Source organism: Oncorhynchus mykiss, chromosome 22 (assembly GCF_013265735.2).
Source record: "Oncorhynchus mykiss isolate Arlee chromosome 22, USDA_OmykA_1.1, whole genome shotgun sequence".
Classification (NCBI taxonomy): Eukaryota; Metazoa; Chordata; class Actinopteri; order Salmoniformes; family Salmonidae; genus Oncorhynchus; species Oncorhynchus mykiss.
The window spans coordinates 28,270,230-28,289,535 of NC_048586.1; the positions used below are offsets into that span (position 1 = coordinate 28,270,230).

Consider the following 19,306-nt stretch of genomic DNA (forward strand, 5'->3'; position numbering starts at 1 on the left):
TGTGTGTGGTGAATGTGTGTGTGTGTGGTGAATGTTTTTTTTTATTTTTTTTTTATTTTTACCTTTATTTAACCAGGCAAGTCAGTTAAGAACAAATTCTTATTTTCAATGACGGCCTGGGAACAGTGGGTTAACTGCCTGTTCAGGGGCAGAACGACAGATTTGTACCTTGTCAGCTCGGGGGTTTGAACTCGCAACCTTCCGGTTACTAGTCCAACACTCTAACCACTAGGCTACCCTGCCGCCCCGTGTGTGTGTGTGTGTGTGTGGTGAATGTGTGTGGTGAATGTGTGTGTGTGTGTGTGTGAGGCTAAATCACAGAGGTCATGTATATAATACTACTACAGGACTGTAGACATGACAGTCTTGTCTAACCAATGTAATTCCACTGTAACGTGATCAGGAGAAGGATTATAAGGTTATTACATATCTCCCTCTCTGAAACACCAGCTCGCCTCTCTCACTGCCCCGCTGCCAGAGACTCAGCTAGCTGCCAGTGTGTGTGTGTGTGTGTGTGTGTGTGTGTGTGCGTGCTCATTGGCCTGGCTTCATAGCCAATGTACACATTGGTGTAGGGTTAGGGCTTTGCCAAACATACCAACTGGTTTCCCAATTTCATTTCTCCTTCTCTTTATCTCTCTTCCTCTCTCTATCCCCCCCTCTCCCCCTTGTTGGTATCAGTACTGCAAAGAGATAATTATACAAGCCCACTGTCATCATCCGAGCTGGAGAGGAGCGAGAGCCTGTGCAGTTGAGAGATGACATCTCATGCTGTGTGTGTGTCAAAGAGAGATGCAGAAAGGGAGGAAGAAAGAGTGGAAAGGAGCGAGGGAGGGGTGAAGTTTGTCATAATGATGTCATGTATGTAAGGGGATGGTCCATGTAATATGCTATTCTCCAGTGTATGAGCTGCACCACACATAAACATTTTCATATGTTTTGGCAGCAGTGGTTTAAAGCACAGCCATTCTCTGGAATAGGATCACACACACACACACACACACACACACACACACACACACACACACACACACACACACACACACACACACACACACACGCACACACACACGGCAAGTCTCAGTTACTCTGTGCTGCCACCTGGATTTCATTTCTAACCCCTGCTTCCCTCTCTAACCACACTGGCATGCCTGTGTGTGTGTGTGTGTGTGTGTGTGTGTGTGTGTGTGTGTGTGTGTGTGTGTGTGTGTGTGTGTGTGTGTGTGCATCCCAGAGGGAACTCATACCAAGACAGTATTAGTGGAAAGAGCAAATCGCTGAGTCAAATTTGATCTATTTTAATTAGCATCATATCGCTGTACATGAAGACATAAAGTCATAATAGTATAAATCCTGGTTCCTACGTCCCACAGTGATCTCCTTTCAGAGAGAGAGGGAGAAATTTGTTCCTAACCTTGCGCCAGGGATAGCAGCTGAGTAGCTGTAGACCACAGACCTTTAGGAGTGGAAGCTAAAGGTCTGTGGAATGAAGAGGAGAAAGAATCCCCTCTAATGATGTAAAGAGACTTCCATATGTAGAAGACGTGAATGAAAAGAATACCTGGCTTTAGTAGAGGCCTTGAGAGAGCGAGAAAGAGAGAGAAAGAGAGGGTTAAAAGGAGAGAAATTATGAATGCTGTTGGTTGCCAAATAAATCACTATTATTGTAATAGAAAACACAGACTCTCCGTTCATCATTAAACTAAAGTTTCTCTTACCCAGAGCAGGCCTCTGTGTGTAAGAAATACTTATCCATTCATTTATCCACTCACTCTGATGGAGAATAATGGCATTTAAAGCCATACATTATAACACGTGTCACTTTAGCCACAATAATAACCATTGTTCAAGTGTTTCCCTATTCATCACAGCTTTGATTCAATGTTTAACCGCTGGGAGACTAAACTACATGATGTATGAGTATCCTGGTGTGTTTAGAAAATGAATTACTTCATTCTCTTTCCTCCCTTTTCCATCTCTTTCATCCCTCCCCCCTGCATCTCCCCGTCTTCTCAGTGGGAGGAGATCAGCGGAGTAGACGAGCACTACACTCCCATCAGGACCTTCCAGGTGTGTAACGTGATGGAGTACAGTCAGAACAACTGGCTGAGGACCAACTGGATCCCCCGCCAGTCGGCCCAGAAGATCTACGTGGAGCTAAAGTTCACCCTGAGAGACTGTAACTCCATCCCCCTGGTCCTGGGGACCTGCAAGGAGACCTTCAACCTGCTGTACATGGAGACAGACGAGGACCAGGGCAGTCACTTCAGAGAACACCAGTTCTCTAAGATCGACACCATCGCTGCAGACGAGAGCTTCACCCAGATGGACCTGGGGGACCGCATTCTGAAGCTCAACACGGAGGTCCGGGAGGTGGGGCCTGTTACGAAGAAGGGCTTCTACCTGGCGTTCCAGGACGTGGGGGCGTGTGTGGCCCTGGTGTCAGTCAGGGTCTACTTTAAGAAGTGCCCATTCATTGTCAGGAACTTGGCCTCCTTCCCTGATACCGTGCCAATGGACTCTCAGTCATTGGTGGAGGTGAAGGGCTTGTGTGTCAATCACTCCAAGGAGGAGGAGCCACCGCGTATGTACTGTAGTACAGAGGGGGAGTGGCTAGTGCCCATAGGGAAGTGTCTGTGTAACGTTGGCTATGAGGACAGAGGGAGCTCCTGCCAAGGTAAGACAGAGTTCTAATGTTCACTGAATGCATTTCCTTCTTTCTTTTTATACTTTTTTTCTCCCCCTCTCTCTCCCCTTTATTTTATCTCTCTCTTCCACCTCCCTCCCACTCCATTGCTGAAAAATACAGTGACTTCAACATTGGCTCTGAGTGTGTACAGTACCTTGTAATGTTTTGAAAGTGTGGTTTCAGCTGTGGTAAAGTCCTGATCTACTGCACATGTACACACACCTTATATCTGTCGGCCACCTCTGGCCTTCATTCTACCACTAGAAACCAGATACGGGATGTGTGTATGAGGGTTGAGAGAGGAGTTCTGTGTTTGTATATGGTACAGGGACCAGCTTGCAGTAGTTACTGTATATCAGTGAGCTCCTCCTCTCTCACCTCATCAGAACAGAGGAAGGATCATAGTTCTCTGTGTGTGTGTCTGCTGTTGGAGGCCATGGAGAGAGGGGGATATCAGAGAGAAGGGTGTGTGCTGCTGAGGACTGGGTCATGAAAGGTTACTGGGCTGGTGTTTTGGGTGTTTTGACTTGGGTGCAGGGCTGGGAAATAGGCCTGGAGAAGATGACGTTGTATCATATGGTGCTTAAAGATATTATAATATGGTGATATAGTGTGTGTTGGTTCCAGTGGGAGCCCAAAGAAATGACTACAGCTCCGACACGCCAAGAGACCATCTACTCCTCTTCTCTCCTTTCAGATGGGAATGTGCTGTGTTGAGCGCTACGTGAAGATATTGATCTACTCTCTGTGCATTCACTATTCTATGGATGCGTGTGTGGAAGGATGAATGAGCCATGTTTAGTGCAATGAAAGATCAAAGCGAATCTCATAGTTCAAGTTCTGGTGTCAAGGGTAACAGAGAGAAGCTCCTTTCCCTTAAAAGGAAGACAGACAAATGGTAGTGTGAGGCAATACCTCCTGCTGCGCTCTCTCTTTCTCTCTCTCACTCTCTCTCCTGTCAGTGTGAGTAGTGTGAATGTTTGGGTGTATTTGACAATCTCTTATTAGTTTCACTGACGACTAATGGAGTCTAATAAGGGCTTATGTTACGCCAGTCTGTGACAGCTGCTCTGTGACACACACACACACACACACACACACACACACACACACACACACACACACACACAGCCCCCCATGAACAGCGACAGCGAGGGGCCATGTGCGCAGCTCGTCCACCAGGCCCCTAGTGTTAACAGACAGATGAGTGTTGGGGGGCCAGTGTAATGTGCGGCGGGTAGCAGAGTGGCTAACGCAGGGAAATGTTTAGGTATCCAGACCTAATTCTCCTAGCAGTGTGTGTTAGTGTAACTCTGAGTACGATGAAGAGAAACGCTTTACTGCTATAGTTCACTGAATATTTAATGGAGTGTGTTTTCTTTGAGAAGTGATGCAGCATCTTCCATTCCTCTTTGCTGTGTGTGTGTGTGTGTGTGTGTGTGTGTGTGTGTGTGTGTGTGCGTGTTTTTATGTGTTTGTATAGGCCTCAGAGTGTATTTGAAGGATTTAGTAGAGTTTGTATTAAACTGTCATAATTATCCCTTTCCATAGCTCTGTGTGTTTGTTCAGAAATGTGTGTGAAGCTGAGGGATGTTTTCATAGTGAGGCTTCAAAAGAACACAAACACTCCGTCCATCTACACAGGTTTAGCCTGCTGCCGCCTATGTGTTGTGCTTCAGTGTATATGTGGTGTGTTTCAGTGTATATGTGATGTGTTTCAGTGTATATGTCTCAGTGTTTACAACGTGTATACACTGTGTATTTGTAGTGTGTTTTGGTGTATATGTGGTGTGTTTCGATGTATATGTGGTGTGTTTCGATGTATATGTGGTGTGTTTCGATGTATATGTGGTGTGTTTCGATGTATATGTGGTGTGTTTCGATGTGTATGTGGTGTGTTTCGATGTGTATATGTGGTGTGTTTCAATGTATATGTGGTGTGTTTCGATGTATATGTGGTGTGTTTCGATGTGTATGTGGTGTGTTTCAGTGTATATGTGGTGTGTTTCAGTGTATATGTGGTGTGTTTCAATGTATATGTGGTGTGTTTCAATGTATATGTGGTGTGTTTCAGTGTATATGTGGTGTGTTTCGGTGTGTGTGTGGTGTGTTTCGATGTATATGTGGTGTGTTTCGATGTATATGTGGTGTGTTTCGATGTGTATGTGGTGTGTTTCAGTGTATATGTGGTGTGTTTCAGTGTATATGTGGTGTGTTTCAGTGTATATGTGGTGTGTTTCAATGTATATGTGGTGTGTTTCAATGTATATGTGGTGTGTTTCAGTGTATATGTGGTGTGTTTCGGTGTATATGTGATGTGTTTCAGTGTATATGTCTCAGTGTTTACAACGTGTATACAATGTGTATTTGTAGTGTGTTTTGGTGTATATGTGGTGTGTTTCAGTGTATATGTGGTGTGTTTCAGTGTATATGTGGTGTGTTTCGATGTGTATGTGGTGTGTTTCAGTGTATATGTGGTGTGTTTCAGTGTATATGTGGTGTGTTTCGGTGTGTGTGTGGTGTGTTTCGGTGTGTATGTGGTGTGTTTCAGTGTATACAGTATGTGGTGTGCTTCAGTCTATATGTGTGTGTTTCTTTGTGTGTACACACACATGTGTGCGTGCATTCAAGCATTGTCTGCTAGCATTAAGAGCAAAGTTCAATGTACTTAAAGTGCTTTGCCAGTAATGTAACGTTGTCTGAGCACTGAAGGTCACCTCACTCAGGAGGGTCTCACTTAACTGGATCTCAACCTTGTAATAGGCTGTATCTGCTTCAGCCGTAGAGAGATGATGGGTAGACACCTCACCTTATCATGCTAGTAACAAACAGTTGTTCAGTGCAGTTTTATGGACAGACATTGTCGCCCAGTGGAGAGGAGTGACGCTGTCCTCTGGCGTTACAATGGACCAGAGTAGGTGATCTAGCACTGTTTTACTATCAGTGTAAGTCCTCCAAACTTAATTTGAGCTTAAAACAGCAAACACAGGCCGCTCAGAATCCAGCCGGATGTGTGTGTCACAGTGTGTGTGTGTGTGTGTGTGTGTGTGTCAGCAGCTGTTCGCCAGTTCCTCTGAGAGAGACGAGGGTTTACATTCCTGTTGGATTTACCAAGACACACAGTCCCCACACACACTAGTCCTTATTACTTATCAGACACACACACACACACTAGTCCTTATTACTTATCAGACACACACACACACACTAGTCCTTATTACTTATCAGACACACACACACACACTAGTCCTTATTACTTATCAGACACACACACACACACACTAGTCCTTATTACTTATCAGACACACACACACACACTAGTCCTTATTACTTATCAGACACACACACACACACTAGTCCGTATTACTTGTCAGACACACACACACACACTAGTCCTTATTACTTATCAGACACACACATGCACTCACACACACACACAAATTAAGGCACGTACACGCACGCACATGTACACGCACGCACACACACACACACACACACACACACTGTTCCCAGTTCTGAGCAATATATTGGTGCTGATCTATCGGCTCATGTGATGTTAGCTGTTGTTTCTACCCTGTCTTAGTTTATGTGTACGTGTGTGTGAAAGAAAGAACACTCTACATTTATCTTTCACCACTGATACCTCCTCTAGGCTGACACTGGCTTTAGAAGTGGTTTAGATGACTGTGGAGAAATTGATTGGTCTCTTCGTCTAAACACTGATGTTCATTAGCCAGATCATCTCCAGAACATCAGTAACACAACAATGGGCCAGTACTGGCTCTCTGTCAATATGGGCTCTGGTCATTATGGAGTTGTAACTGTGTAGCGATTTGATCTGTAGATGTTTCGGGTCTTCTTTTAGGCTGTGTGTGGGGGTGGGGGGGGGGGGGGTTGTGTTGCCATGGAGGCAAGCAGCAAGACTGCTCACTATTGCTCACACACTGTGTGTGTGTTCATGTGTGTGTGTTCATGTGTGTGTGTTCATGTGTGTTGAGCAGTTTGGGTCTCTCAGAATGCCAGCTCAAGCGAGTTCATGCCTAACACAGCGGACACAAAGACAGAAAATACATACACATAGAGGTCACACACTGGCCTTAGTCATACACGTGGCCTTTAGTTTGAGTGATACAGTCTCTGACATGTTTGTGTTGCATTGAAGGCAGGGTTGGGTAGGTTACTTTCTAAATGTAATCCATTACAGTTACTAGTTACCTGTCCAAAATTGTTATTAGTAACGTAACTTTTGGATTACTAAAATTCAGTAACATAATCTGATTACTTTCAGTCACTTTTAGATTACTTTCCCCTGAAAAGGCGCTGGTTAGCGTTTTTCGTCAATAATCTTGTTCTGAGGGCCTCCCGAGTGGTGCAGCGCTCTAAGGCACTGCATCGCAACCGGGTGCAGACATTTTTTGGTACCCTTCCCCAGATCTGTGCCTCGGTACAATCCTGTCTCGAAACGTTACGGACAATTCCTTTGACCTCAGGGCTTGGTTTTTGCATCCACTATCAACTGTGGGACCTTATATAGACAGGTATGTGCCTTTCCAAATAATGTCCAATCAATTGAATTTACCACAGGTGGACTCCAATCAAGTTGTAGAAACATCTCAAGGATGATCAATGGAAACAGGAAGCACCTGAGCTAAATTTCGAGTTTCAGAGCAAAGGGTTTGAATACTTATGTAAATAAGGTATTTCGGTTTTCTATTTTTAATACATTTGCAAACATTTGTTTTCGCTTTGTCAATATTGGGTATTGTGTGTAGATTGATAAGGGAAAAAAGTAATTTAATCAATTTCAGAATAAAGCTTTAATGTAACAAAATGTTGAAAAAGTCAAGGGGACTGAATACTTTCGGAATGCGCTGAGGATTAGCCAAATTGTTTTTCCTGAGCATAATCCAAAAATAAAGTACTTATTAGCCTACTCTCTTGTTTAAGATTTTTTTGGCATGAAGGACTCTTTGGGCTCTTTGCTTCGGGTTAAAAAAGAAATGCTGCTCTCGGAATGGCATGTTTTGAGAACTACCAAAAACTGTGCCAGTATAGAGCAGAATGGCACAGGGGAGTTTAGAAGGGAGGAACTCCCTCCACATTCTATTTCGTAGGCTGGGATCCGCACTGCAGCTGTTGCTTTCTACTGGCCGCAAAAAACAATGATTTATAACCATCTTAAATTTCTTGAATTCAATCATTATTGGGTTAAAATACACTTACATGTATACATTTGTGAACAGCCATCCACAACAACCACAACCCGTAAGGCGCAAATATCTAATTGAGAGAGCAGCAGTGTGATTCACATCAATGCGCTGTGAAGATATTAATAATAAGTGATATCCGTATTACCCGTAGACTACACCACTGCTGTCATCCTGACCTCCAAGTGTTTATTCAAGTTGGATAATCTTTGGACGCCGACAGCAGTCGCACCATTGGAAGACATAGCTTGGACTGTAGCCTACAAAAGCCTATTCCTGCTCTTTTCCCTCGATCCATCAAACCCATTCGGTGTGTCATCCTAGTGGTCTCTGACTTGTGGTCAGACTCGCTCAGATGGAACAAACTCAAACTTGCACCTTTTTTCAGTGTTGATTTGAATGTCATTGAGAAAACAGAAAGTTGTCGAATACAGTTTGTCACATCCTTTCTGAATTGAAAAGTAATCTTAGAAGTAATATGTAATCTGATTACAATGTTTTTTCTGGTATCGTAACGTATTCCAGTTAGAGTTGTTTTGTAATCCGTTACACCCCAAACCTGATTGGAGGTACACGCTCAAACACAATGGGTTACTGATTGCCTCGAAGAAAATCACATTAAAACACTCTGGCACAGACCCTACCAGAGCTACTGGTACTTCTTTCAGCCTCAATGAGGAGCGCTGAGGTGGACTGAAACCGTTTCTGAATTGGTCTAAACTTGTTGGAAATAGTTTGTAATGGACTCACAGTAAATGCTCTGTGGTGATCTTTGGCGGTCTGTAGTGGACTGGAGCAATCTGGAGTCGACCAAATAGGCTGTGGGGGTCAGAATGACGCAGGCCTGGCCCAATAGCTCATGGTCCCGGCTATAGAATCACAGTCTAACATGCATGCCTGAATCTTTTTGTGTGTGTGTGTGTGTGTGTGTGTGTGTGTGTGTGTGTGTGTGTGTGTGTGTGTGTGTGAGAGAGAGCAGAGGGAAAAACGATTAGTGAGAGGGTGAGGAGCAGTGTAAAAAAAGTGGTGTTCAATTGACATGTACACACACACACTCACATGTACACACACACTCACATGTACACACACACTCACATGTACACACACACACACACACACACACACTCTACTCCCTAGAGGTCCTGGTGTTATATAAGTGACAGCATCTCTAGAAGAACATGCACATGTTAGCGCTAGTGATAAAGTTGCTCCAGAACTTCAACCCAGTGCTTCTTGCAGTAGAGTGTGTGTGGTGTGCTTCTTGCAGTAGAGTGTGTGTGGTGTGCTTCTTGCAGTAGAGTGTGTGTGGTGTGCTTCTTGCAGTAGAGTGTGTGTGTTGTGCTTCTTGCAGTAGAGTGTGTGTGTTGTGCTTCTTGCAGTAGAGTGTGTGTGTTGTGCTTCTTGCAGTAGAGTGTGTGTGGTGTGCTTCTTGCAGTAGAGTATGTGTGTGGTGTGCTTCTTGCAGTAGAGTGTGTGTGTTGTGCTTCTTGCAGTAGAGTGTGTGTGTGTTGTGCTTCTTGCAGTAGAGTGTGTGTGTTGTAGTTCTTGCAGTAGAGTGTGTGTGTTGTAGTTCTTGCAGTAGAGTGTGTGTGTTGTGCTTCTTGCAGTAGAGTGTGTGTGTTGTGCTTCTTGCTAGCGTCTCTAACCTCCTCTGTCACGCTGGCTCAGCATTGGGTCCATCTCCTCCTAAGCCTCACTGGCTGGTGAGTGAGTGTAACCTCAGCTGGAGAGAGCATTGTGCATTCAGAGGCAGATCATAGTCTCACAGGGTTTTCACAGCAAGGAGGACTTTTCACTAAGGCTTTTCTAGTGAGGAATAGTGTGGACGTGTGTCTTTGGGATTTGTTATCCTGTATGTGATTTCACCTGGACCGGTTAGGGCTTGACACCTTAGCTAGGAGCGAATGTTGCACTCACCTTTAATAACACACACACATACACGCACACGCACACGCACACGTTCACTTTCCTCCTGAGACCACTGTCATTTAGACTGTTTGATTGTGCATATCATTTACGAGTTGGCCCCACTTATTTATGAACATCTTTGCTTGATGTCTTTTTTGGTGGGCTATGTGTTTAGGTGAGCAGACACCTGGGGCGATTGATTTGTGAGTTGCCCTTCATGCCTGCTCCCATATCCAATAATGATTATGTATCTCTTTGTGGCTAATTTGTATTACAGGTAGACCACACTGAAGAGGGCTGTGAAGTCGAAACGTCTGTGTACACTTTCCCCGATGCGTTGAATAATGAAGTCAACTTCATGCAGCATATTTTTGAGTTCGAACCAATTACACCTCTTTGTTAGCAAAGCCCTGGACTTATATTGTTCCTAAAGCGAGGTCATTTCCCACATGGAAGCTATCAGAGCCTGTGACTCCCTCTGTGTGTGTGTGTCACTGGCTTCTCTATCAGAGCCTGTGTGTGTGTGTCACTGGTTTCTCTATCAGTGACAGGGACACTCTGGTTATCCTGCACTACCCGACCCGGGGTTGTTTCCGTCATAAACCCTCAGCATGACTGTTTCCATGGACCTAGATGACTCCACCATGGGCCTGATCACACAGAGAATATACCTAGATTACTCAACCATGGGCCTGATCACACAGAGAATATACCTAGAATACTCCACCAAGGGCCTGATCACACAGATAATATATCTAGATTACTCCACCATGGGCCTGATCACACAGATAATATACCTAGATTTCTCCACCATGGGCCTGATCACACGGATAATATACCTAGATTACTCCACCATGGGCCTGATCACACAGAGAATATACCTAGAATACTCCACCAAGGGCCTGATCACACAGATAATATATCTAGATTACTCCACCATGAGCCTGATTACACAGAGAATATACCTAGATTTCTCCACCATGGGCCTGATCACACAGATAATATACGTAGATTACTCCACCATGGGCCTGATCACACAGATAATATACCTAGATGACTCCACCATGGGCCTGATCACACAGAGAATATACCTAGATGACTCCACCATGGGCCTGATCACACAGATAGTATACCTAGATTACTCCACCATGGGCCTGATCACACAGATAATATACCTAGATTACTCCACCATGAGCCTGATTACACAGAGAATATACCTAGATTACTCCACCATGGGCCTGATCACACAGATAATATACCTAGATGACTCCACCATGGACCTGATTACACAGAGAATATACCTAGATGACTACACCATGGGCCTGATCACACAGAGAATATACCTAGATGACTCCACCATGAGCCTGATTACACAGAGAATATACCTAGATTACTCCACCATGGGCCTGATCACACAGATAATATACCTAGATGACTCCACTATGGGCCTGATCACACAGAGAATATACCTAGATTACTCCACCATGGGCCTGATTACACAGATAATATACCTAGATTACTCCACCATGGGCCTGATTACACAGATAATATACCTAGATGACTCCACCATGAGCCTGATTACACAGAGAATATACCTAGATTAGTCCACCATGGGCCTGATCACAAAGAGAATATACCTAGATGACTCCACCATGGGCCTGATCACACAGAGAATATACCTAGATTTCTCCACCATGGGCCTGATCACACAGAGAATATACCTAGATTTCTCCACCATGAGCCTGGATCAGAGCAGCAAAGCTCAGGGTTCCACAAGGTCTAGTCTTCTATCACATACTCTCTCACACCCATCTGACAGGCTTTTCACATACTCTGAAACTAGTACCATTAGTGTGTTAACAGCTTTAGGTATACTCTGAGACCGTATTACCAAAACCTACCATTTCTGACAGCCAAGGGGAACTCTCCATGGCGTAAGTAAAGGAGATTGATATATAGTGATCTGTGTCCGATCGATAACTCTCCTCCAGCCATCATATTTGTGTTGAGACAGAGTCCAGATAAATCCCTCACAGTGACTGTAGACTAAATCTGAGTGTATTCTGCTGTGTGTGTGTGTGAGAGAGTGCTTTTGAGGGGAATGCAGATGGCAAGATGCCCCAAACACAGAAAATAAACAGCAACAGGCACAAACCCCTCCAGAGATATTTGACTTTTTGAGAATCCTCTCAACCCCATTCTACCGAAGCAAACTAATTAAAGTGTTTGCAGCCCACAGCAATAACACTGTCTCCAGTCTGCAGTGGCTGGGGGGCTCCAGAGGGAGAGAGAAGCTGTCTACGGTACATAACACAGAGTTCAGATCCCAAACATAGAGGTTTTATTAAAGACTCCATTCAGCCAGTCTAAACCAGGAATACACCACTGGGAGGAGAAAACAGAACAATAGTCTCCAGGCAACACCAGTGTGTGTGTGTGAGGGCCCCTGGCCCCCTGCCCCAGTGTTGTCTGTCTCTAGATCCTGGGCCAAGCCCCATACACAAGAGGAGGGCTTATTCAATATTTGATCAGGTTATCTTCCAGAAAAGGCTGACAGGGCTTGGGGCTAGACAGTAGGCCAGGCAGTACCTCTCTACAGCAGGCTCTGGTTCTCTGGTTCCTATGGTGCTGTTGACTTCAAAGCTGCTAACTACAGGCCAGGAATGCATCACTGGCCCGGGAGAGGTTTTGCGAGGGAGAAGGAGAAGGAAGAGGGTAGAAAGAGAGGGGTGGAGGGGTTCCAGATAGAGATGTGAGGGGGGGGGGGGGGGGGGGGGGGGGCTATTTGGGGAGACCCCCAGTGCTGGGTGGGGTGCAGGTTAGAAGTGGGGGTGACAGAGATGGGTGAGAGTGGTGTAGCTATGACAGCAGGACAAGAGGGGGAGACAGGTAAGAGGTAGACAGGTAAGAGGGAGACAGGTAAGAGGGAGACAGGGGAAGGTAAGAGGGAGACAGGTAAGAGGGAGACAGGTAAGAGGGATACAGGGGAGTGTAAGAGGGAGACAGGTAAGAGGGAGACAGGTAAGAGGGAGACAGGTAAGAGGGAGACAGGTAAGAGGGAGACAGGGGAGTGTAAGAGGGAGACAGGTAAGAGGGATACAGGGGAGTGTAAGAGGGAGACAGGAGAGAGGGAGACAGGGGAGTGTAAGAGGGAGACAGGTAAGAGGGAGACAGGTAAGAGGGAGACTGGTAAGAGCGAGAAAGGTAAGAGGTAGACAGGTAAGAGGTAGACAGGTAAGAGGTAGACAGGTAAGAGGGAGACAGATAAGAGGGAGACAGATAAGAGGGAGACAGATAAGAGGGAGACAGATAAGAGGGAGACAGATAAGAGGGAGACAGATAAGAGGTAGACAGATAAGAGGGAGACAGATAAGAGGGAGACAGATAAGAGGGAGACAGATAAGAGGGAGACAGATAAGAGGTAGACAGATAAGGAGACAGATAAAAGACAGTACTGTGCAGCCGTCTTCATCGACCTTGCCAAGGCTTTCGACTCTGTCAATAACCATATTCTAATCGGCAGACTCAGTAGCCTCGGTTTTTCTGATGACTGCCTTGCCTGGTTCACCAACTACTTTGCAGACAGAGTTCAGTGTGTCAAATCGGAGGGCATGCTCTCCGGTCCTCTGGCAGTCTCTATGGGGGTGCCACAGGGTTCAATTCTCGGGCCGACTCTTTTCTCTGTATATATCAATGATGTTGCTCTTGCTGCGGGCGATTCCCTGATCCACCTCTACGCAGACGACACCATTCTGTATACTTCCGGCCCGTCCTTGGACACTGTGCTATCTAACCTCCAAATTAGCTTCAATGCCATACAACACTCCTTCCGTGGCCTCCAACTGCTCTTAAACGCTAGTAAAACCAAATGCATGCTTTTCAACCGTTCGCTGCCTGCACCCGCACGCCCGACTAGCATCACCACCGTGGATGGTTCCGACCTAGAATATGTGGACATCTATAAGTGCCTAGGTGTCTGGCTAGACTGTAAACTCTCCTTCCAGACTCATATCAAACATCTCCAATCTAAAATCAAATCTAGAGTCGGCTTTCTATTCCGCAACAAAGCCTCCTTCACTCACGCCGCCAAACTTACCCTAGTAAAACTGACTATCCTACCGATCCTCGACTTCGGCGATGTCATCTACAAAATAGCTTCCAATACTCTACTCAGCAAACTGGATACAGTTTATCACAGTGCCATCCATTTTGTTACTAAAGCACCTTATACCACCCGCCACTGCGACCTGTATGCTCTAGTCGGCTGGCCCTCGCTACATATTCGTCACCAAACCCACTGGCTCCAGGTCATCTACAAGTCCATGCTAGGTAAAGCTCCGCCTTATCTCAGTTAACTGGTCACGATGGCAACACCCACCCGTAGCACGCGCTCCAGCAGGTGTATCTCACTGATCATCCCTAAAGCCAACACCTCATTTAGCTGCCTTTCGTTCCAGTTCTTTGCTGCCTGTGACTGGAACGAATTGCAAAAATCGCTGAAGTTGGAGATTTTATCTCCCTCACCAACTTCAAACATCTGCTATCTGAGCAGCTAACCGATCGCTGCAGCTATACATAGTCCATTGGTAAATAGCCCACCCAATTTTACCTACCTCATCCCCATACTGTTTATATTTATTTACTTTTCTGTTCTTTTGCACACCAGTATCTCTACCTGTACATGACCATCTGATAATTTATCACTCCAGTGTTAATCTGCATAATTGTAATTATTCGCCTACCTCCTCATGCCTTTTGCACACAATGTATATAGACTCTCTTTTTTTTGTACTGTGTTATTGACTTGTTAATTGTTTACTCCATGTGTAACTCTGTGTTGTTGTCTGTTCACACTGCTATGCTTTATCTTGGCCAGGTCGCAGTTGCAAATGAGAACTTGTTCTCAACTAGCCTACCTGGTTAAATAAAGGTGAAATAAATAAAAAAATAAGAGGGAGACAGATAAGAGGGAGACAGATAAGAGGGAGACAGATAAGAGGAAGACAGGTAAGAGGGAGACAGGTAAGAGGGAGACAGGTAAGAGGGAGACAGATAAGAGGGAGACAGATAAGAGGGAGACAGATAAGAGGGAGACAGATAAGAGAGCGAGCCAGATAAGAGGGAGACAGGTAAGAGGGAGACAGATAACAGGGAGACAGATAAGAGGGAGACAGGTAAGAGGGAGACAGGTAAGAGGGAGACAGATAAGAGGGAGACAGGTAAGAGGGAGACAGATAAGAGGGAGACAGGTAAGAGGGAGACAGGTAAGAGGGAGACAGGTAAGAGGGAGACAGGTAAGAGGGAGACAGGTAAGAGGTAGACAGATAAAAGAGTGAGCCAGATAAAAGAGGGAGACAGATAAGAGGGAGACAGGTAAGAGGGAGACAGGTAAGAGGGAGACAGATAAGAGGGAGACAGATAAGAGGTAGACAGATAAGAGGTAGACAGATAAGAGGGAGACAGATAAGAGGGAGACAGATAAGAGGGAGACAGGTAAGAGGGAGACAGGTAAGAGGTAGACAGATAAGAGGGAGACAGATAAGAGGGAGACAGGTAAGAGGTAGACAGATCAGAGGTAGACAGATAAGAGGTAGACAGGTAAGAGGGAGACAGGTAAGAGGTAGACAGGTAAGAGGTAGACAGGTAAGAGGTAGACAGGTAAGAGGTAGACAGGTAAGAGGGAGACAGGTAAGAGGGAGACAGGTAAGAGGGAGACAGATAAGAGGGAGACAGATAAGAGGTAGACAGATAAGAGGTAGACAGGTAAGAGGGAGACAGGTAAGAGGGAGACAGGTATGCATCCCCGGCCCGGGAGAGTGATTCGCTAAAATGAATTGATGACAAATACTTTAATCAGTAAGGTAGGTCACTCCCATAGAATTATATGGTCACCTCCACTGAGACCTACTTTGAATTGTGGATGTACCAGGTTTATATGCGCTGTGTGCAATAGGTTATGGGATTTCTGACAGAACTGTTAATTAGTAGTCCGGCTATGAGGCCTGTGTATTTTGTTCTGCCTGTACAGCTATGAGGCCTGTGTATCTTGTTCTGTCTGTACAGCTATGAGGCCTGTGTATTTTGCTCTGCCTGTACAGCTATGAGGTCTGTGTATCTTGTTCTGCCTGTACAGCTATGAGGCCTGTGTATCTTGTTCTGTCTGTACAGCTATGAGGCCTGTGTATCTTGTTCTGCCTGTACAGCTATGAGGCCTGTGTATCTTGTTCTGTCTGTACAGCTATGAGGCCTGTGTATCTTGTTCTGTCTGTACAGCTATGAGGCCTGTGTATCTTGTTCTGTCTGTACAGCTATGAGGCCTGTGTATCTTGTTCTGCCTGTACAGCTATGAGGCCTGTGTATCTTGTTCTGTCTGTACAGCTATGAGGCCTGTGTATCTTGTTCTGTCTGTACAGCTATGAGGCCTGTGTATCTTGTTCTGTCTGTACAGCTATGAGGCCTGTGTATCTTGTTCTGTCTGTACAGCTATGAGGCCTGTGTGGTTGCTGTGTGTTGCTTTCACATGTTTCTGGAACGGGATGTGGATGCCTGTGGTTATGGAGAAATGTTGAATGAAGCAACGAGCAGGAAAGGATGCAGAGCGATGTCAGGTTTAGGTTGACGTTTCAACAATCATCAGTCAGCATGTACAGCAGGGTTACAGATGGAGAGCTGAGAGCAGAAGTAACATTCTACAGTACTGTATCCCTCAGCTGACACCGTCAACCCCCACGTCCAACTCACTGCAGCTTGAGATGTGTGTGTGAGTCCTTGACCTCGCTGTATGAAGTGTGCTGTGTATATTGTTGTCTCCTATGTCTTAGTCAGGTTTGTAGGTAACACTCCACTGGGACCTGTGTGTGAACAGATCACCAAATAAACTAGATCTTTCCATCTGTCTCCACCAGCCAGGAAACTATCTGACCCAAGGATGCAGTTAGTTCCTCAGTCCAGTCATCACTTTAGGGAGAGCTGTGTGTGTGTGTGTGTGTGTGTGTGTGTGTGTGTCCTCAGCTGATTAAAGCCAGTCAGGCCTCAGTGATCAGGCATTTAGCCATCTCTCCAGTCTGAATGCCAAACACAACAGAGCATGCCCAGACCAGCCATGTGTGGAGACCGGCCAAGCTGATAGACAGAAGAGAAACCTGGGGATGAGGGGATGGAGGGAAGTGATTAGAAAAACCATGGCTGTGTTCACTAAGAAGAAAGAAGAGACAAAGCTTTGTAATGCAAAACAGAACTAAGTGTTCTGGATGAGTTCAGTTATACTCACCTCATGAACATAACCCTGGACTAGAGGTCATGAACATAACCCTGGACTAGAGGTCATGAACATAACCCTGGACTAGAGGTCATGAACATAACCCTGGACTAGAGGTCATGAACATAACCCTGGACTAGAGGTCATGAACATAACCCTGGACTAGAGGTCATGAACATAACCCTGGACTAGAGGTCATGAACATAACCCTGGACTAGAGGTCATGAACATAACCCTGGACTAGAGGTGATGAACATAACCCTGGACTAGAGGTCATGAACATAACCCTGGACTAGAGGTGATGAACATAACCCTGGACTAGAGGTGATGAACATAACCCTGGAATAGAGGTCATGAACATAACCCTGGAATAGAGGTGATGAACATAACCCTGGACTAGAGGTGATGAACATAACCCTGGACTAGAGGTGATGAACATAACCCTGGACTAGAGGTGATGAACATAACCCTGGACTAGAGGTGATGAACATAACCCTGGACTAGAGGTGATGAACATAACCCTGGACTAGAGGTGATGAACATAACCCTGGACTAGAGGTGATGAACATAACCCTGGACTAGAGGTCATGAACATAACCCTGGACTAGAGGTCATGAACATAACCCTGGACTAGAGGTGATGAACATAACCCTGGACTAGAGGTGATGAACATAACCCTGGACTAGAGGTGATGAACATAACCCTGGACTAGAGGTGATGAACATAACCCTGGACTAGAGGTGATGAACATAACCCTGGACTAGAGGTCATGAACATAACCCTGGACTAGAGGTGATGAACATAACCCTGGACTAGAGGTCATGAACTTAACCTTGGACTAGAGGTAGTTAACATAACCCTGGACTAGAGGTGATGAACATAACCCTGGACTAGAGGTGATGAACATAACCCTGGACTAGAGGTGATGAACATAACCCTGGACTAGAGGTCTTCTAAGGAGAGATTTTGTGTTGATTTTAGATCTACTTCCTGGTAGTGCTTCTGCAGAATGAAGCTGTTTCACAGACCCCATGGCATCCCTCCCTTCATCCTCTTCCTCCCTTCATCCCTCCCTATTCAGTCATCCTCTTCCTCCCTTCATCCCTCCCTATTCAGTCATCCTCTTCCTCCCTTCATCCCTCCCTATTCAGTCATCCTCTTCCTCCCTTCATCCCTCCCTATTCAGTCATCCTCTTCCTCCCTTCATCCCTCCCTATTCAGTCATCCTTTTCCTCCCTTCATCTCTCCCTATTCAGTCATCCTCTTCCTCCCTTCATCCCTCCCTATTCAGTCATCCTCTTCCTCCCTTCATCTCTCCCTCCTTCCCTCCTTCCTTCCATCTCTCCCTCCTTCCTTCCCTCCTTCCATCTCTCCCTCCTTCCCTCCCTCCTTCCATCTCTCCCTCCTTCCTTCCCTCCTTCCATCTCTCCCTCCTTCCTTCCTCCCTTCACCTCTCCTTCCTTCCCTCCTTCCCTCTCTCCCTCCTTCCCTCTCTCCCTCCTTCCATCTCTCCCTTCTTCCCTCCCTCCTTCCATCTCTCCCTTCTTCCTTCCATCTCTCCCTCCTTCCTTCCCTCCTTCCATCGCTCCCTCCTTCCCTCCCTCCTTCCATCTCTCCCTTCTTCCTTCCATCTCTCCCTCCTTCCTTCCTCCCTTCATCTCTCCCTCCTTCCTTCCCTCCTTCTATCTCTGCATCTCTCCTGTACCTAGAGGACAACGCTGTGACATGGCTCTTCACAGCAGCTCTGTCTTTGTGACTATCCACCCCACGACTGACCCTGAAATCTATCCTCTCTCTCTCCTCTCTCTATCCTTTCTCTATACTCTCTATACTCTCTCTCTACCCCTCCCCCCTCTCTATCTGTCTCTGGGCTGTAAAGTGTCTGTCACTTAAAGAGGGAGCCAACCTTTAAAGGTTGAATTGCTGCACAGATGAGCACTGACCTTTTACAGCGGACACTGTATGTAAGATGGCTCCGTACGACACACACACACACGCGCACGCACGCAAACACACACACACACACACACACACACACACACACACACACACACACACACACACACACACACACACACACACACACACACACACACACACACACACACACACTGAGGGTGAGGGGGCAGACAGGGAGAACCAAATGCCAGGGAGGAATGTCCAACAAGATGAATTCTTCAATCAGCCAGATACATTTGAATCTCTACTTTTTAATTCCCCTCTTCTCTCATGCCCAGAGAGAGA

The 19,306-nt window shown here is 45.8% G+C and overlaps 1 protein-coding gene across 2 annotated transcripts in view; it reads left to right on the plus strand.

Moving 5' to 3' along the window:
* The window catches only part of LOC110502084 (ephrin type-A receptor 3), a 160,131-nt gene that overhangs the window by 34,010 nt on the left and 106,815 nt on the right, over positions 1–19,306 (plus strand). For both annotated transcript variants that reach the window (XM_036959042.1, XM_036959041.1), the window contains exon 3: positions 2,017–2,677. In XM_036959042.1, the coding sequence (XP_036814937.1) occupies positions 2,017–2,677 (661 nt within the window). The remainder of the gene's footprint in view (positions 1–2,016; positions 2,678–19,306) is intronic.